This window comes from Etheostoma spectabile, chromosome 19 (assembly GCF_008692095.1).
Source record: "Etheostoma spectabile isolate EspeVRDwgs_2016 chromosome 19, UIUC_Espe_1.0, whole genome shotgun sequence".
Classification (NCBI taxonomy): domain Eukaryota; kingdom Metazoa; phylum Chordata; class Actinopteri; order Perciformes; family Percidae; genus Etheostoma; species Etheostoma spectabile.
Window position 1 is genome coordinate 6492158 of NC_045751.1, and position 2382 is coordinate 6494539.

At 42.1% G+C, this 2382-nt stretch overlaps 1 protein-coding gene across 1 annotated transcript in view; it reads right to left on the minus strand.

Moving 5' to 3' along the window:
- Positions 1-2382, minus strand: part of rap1gds1 (RAP1, GTP-GDP dissociation stimulator 1) — a 70492-nt gene that overhangs the window by 30029 nt on the left and 38081 nt on the right. Inside the window, 1 exon segment of the mRNA XM_032544350.1 lies at positions 887-1009. Within this exon segment, the coding sequence (XP_032400241.1) occupies positions 887-1009 (123 nt within the window).

The window sequence follows — 2382 nt, forward strand, 5'->3', positions numbered from 1 at the left end:
CAACATTGAAAAAGTGACAAAAATGTCAGAAAAAAACAATGATGTTGAGGAAAAAAAAAAAGCCACCGAAATGTGTTTTTTTTTTTCATGGTTGACGGGAAGACCCATTGCACGTGCTGTCTATTTTTCACATTAAGCACGCATTCAGCCCTCTTTATCTTGCGCTAAACAGCTAGTTTGTACCCAGTTGTTTCGGTTTATTCCATATCGATTTGGTTCTGGACAATTCCCTGTAAACCTTCTCAGATTCTGAGGATTTTACAATTTACAACGTTGGTCTGGTGCAGCCTTAAACAGTCGTGTCAGTTCAAATTGTCAGACAGAAAGGGAGTTGTCTTCAGCCCAGCAGTCACTTGGCTGCTTGCGGACCTTTCCGGGAGCAGTGACAGATAAATGCCGGCGGGTTGGTGCCAGGCTTGGCGAACTGCTGGGGAGTGATCATTAGCTGCCGTCATGCGAGCTGCTAAACACCCGTTCATTATCCTAACCTTTTCTTGCCCCGAGTTCTAGTCATGCTTTCTTTTTTTCTACTTTAAAAGCTTCCACTGCGTCTCCTGCATTATGGAGACTTGGAGCCCTCTGACCCTGCAGTTACGCAAGGTTTGTGACCCTACGCAGTAACGGGCTGCTAAAACTAGCCCCGTCTGAAATGGCCTGTCAATCAAACATGCTACTGTCTGATTCTTGAAATATTTCAATCCATAGAAAAGTACTAAAATATCCATTGCTGACACTGTTCCCCTGAATAATGGCTTCATGAAGAAAAACATGGACAAACTCAATGGATGAGAGCGATAGAAAGTGTAAAAAATGAAATACTGACAAATGGAGGGACAGACAGTCAGGATGTTCCTGGGTGGATGGGCTTGGAAACCCCGAACCTCACCATTTTTGGCCACCTCGGCTATGATGTTGGCTACTTTAGGGGTGCAGGAGGACTGGGGGGTCAGCAGGGTGGGGAGCAGGGGAAGAATGCCCATCTCCTGGATCTTCACACTGGCCTCGGTGTCTGCAGGAGAAAAAAAAAAAGAGATGATATTCAATCACATTAATGCATGCTCCTCAGAAATGCAAGGTGAGTACATATTCTCCCTATCAATGCCATAGCCGTATAATTTCTTTGGGCAAAAGACAGGGCGAGTATTTTGAAAAACTACTTGAACAACTACTTGCAAAACGAATGTTTAGTCTGGCTTTAAAGGCGTAGCGGTGGTGTGACAATTTCATTTTTTCATTTTACAGTTTTCTATGGTCACTCTTTCTACTGTGTGATATTTGTTTTTACTCTTGGTTTCTGATGTCAACATCAGCCCTTTGGATACCTGCTGGTTGTAAAGTGCGATATAAATACATTTCGATTGATTGACATGTGCAACCTGCAAATTTACCCTCTGTATGAGACACTCTGCTGGAGCTCCTGTCTCTTTAAGCACCCCCCCCTCCCGAAAAAAAAGCCCAGTCTGCTCTGATTGGCCAGCGAGCTTCATGGACTCTCCACTGCGTTCCGGTCAAGGGGGTGAGCCCCTCCTCTAACGTAGCTCCCATGGCGCCATTTCAATGCTACCAAGCCATCACCTGCCGTTAGCATCCCATTGACTCCCATTCATTTTGGCGCCACTTTGACAGCGAATAACTTTACATCCGAAGCGTTTTCAAGACTATTTGTCCGTTGTTCATTTCTGAAGAAACACGACAATGTATAAAAAGGCTCCGTTAGCTTGTAGCTCACGACGTTTTTGAAAAAAATAGGCTAACGATTGTGTCATAACCACGCGACTTCCGGTCGCGTAGTCGACAAATCACCGTATTGCAAAGAGAAGCTTGCAGAGAGTATGGACTTACATTAGCTGTTTAGGTTTAATTACTAATGTTAACTAGCATGTTAGTTAGCAGTAATTAGCATATGCCTTTGTTAATGTTAGCTAGCATGTTAGTTAGCAGTAATTAGCCTGTGCCTATGTTAATGTTAGCTAGCATGTTAGTTAGCAATAATTAGCATATGCCTTTGTTAATGTTAGCTAGCATGTTAGTTAGCAGTAATTAGCCTGTGCCTATGTTAATGTTAGCTAGCATGTTAGTTAGCAGTAATTAGCATATGCCTTTGTTAATGTTAGCTAGCATGTTAGTTAGCAGTAATTAGCATATGCCTTTGTTAATGTTAGCTAGCATGTTAGTTAGCAGTAATTAGCATATGCCTTTGTTAATGTTAGCTAGCATGTTAGTTAGCAGTAATTAGCCTGTGCCTATGTTAATGTTAACTAGCATGTTAGCTAGCAATAATTAGCATGTGCCTTTGTTAATGTTAGCAGAGAGAGAGAGAGAGAGACCGACAGAGAGAGATTTTTTTTGATTTTTAAAAAAACACTTTATTTTACCAAATCA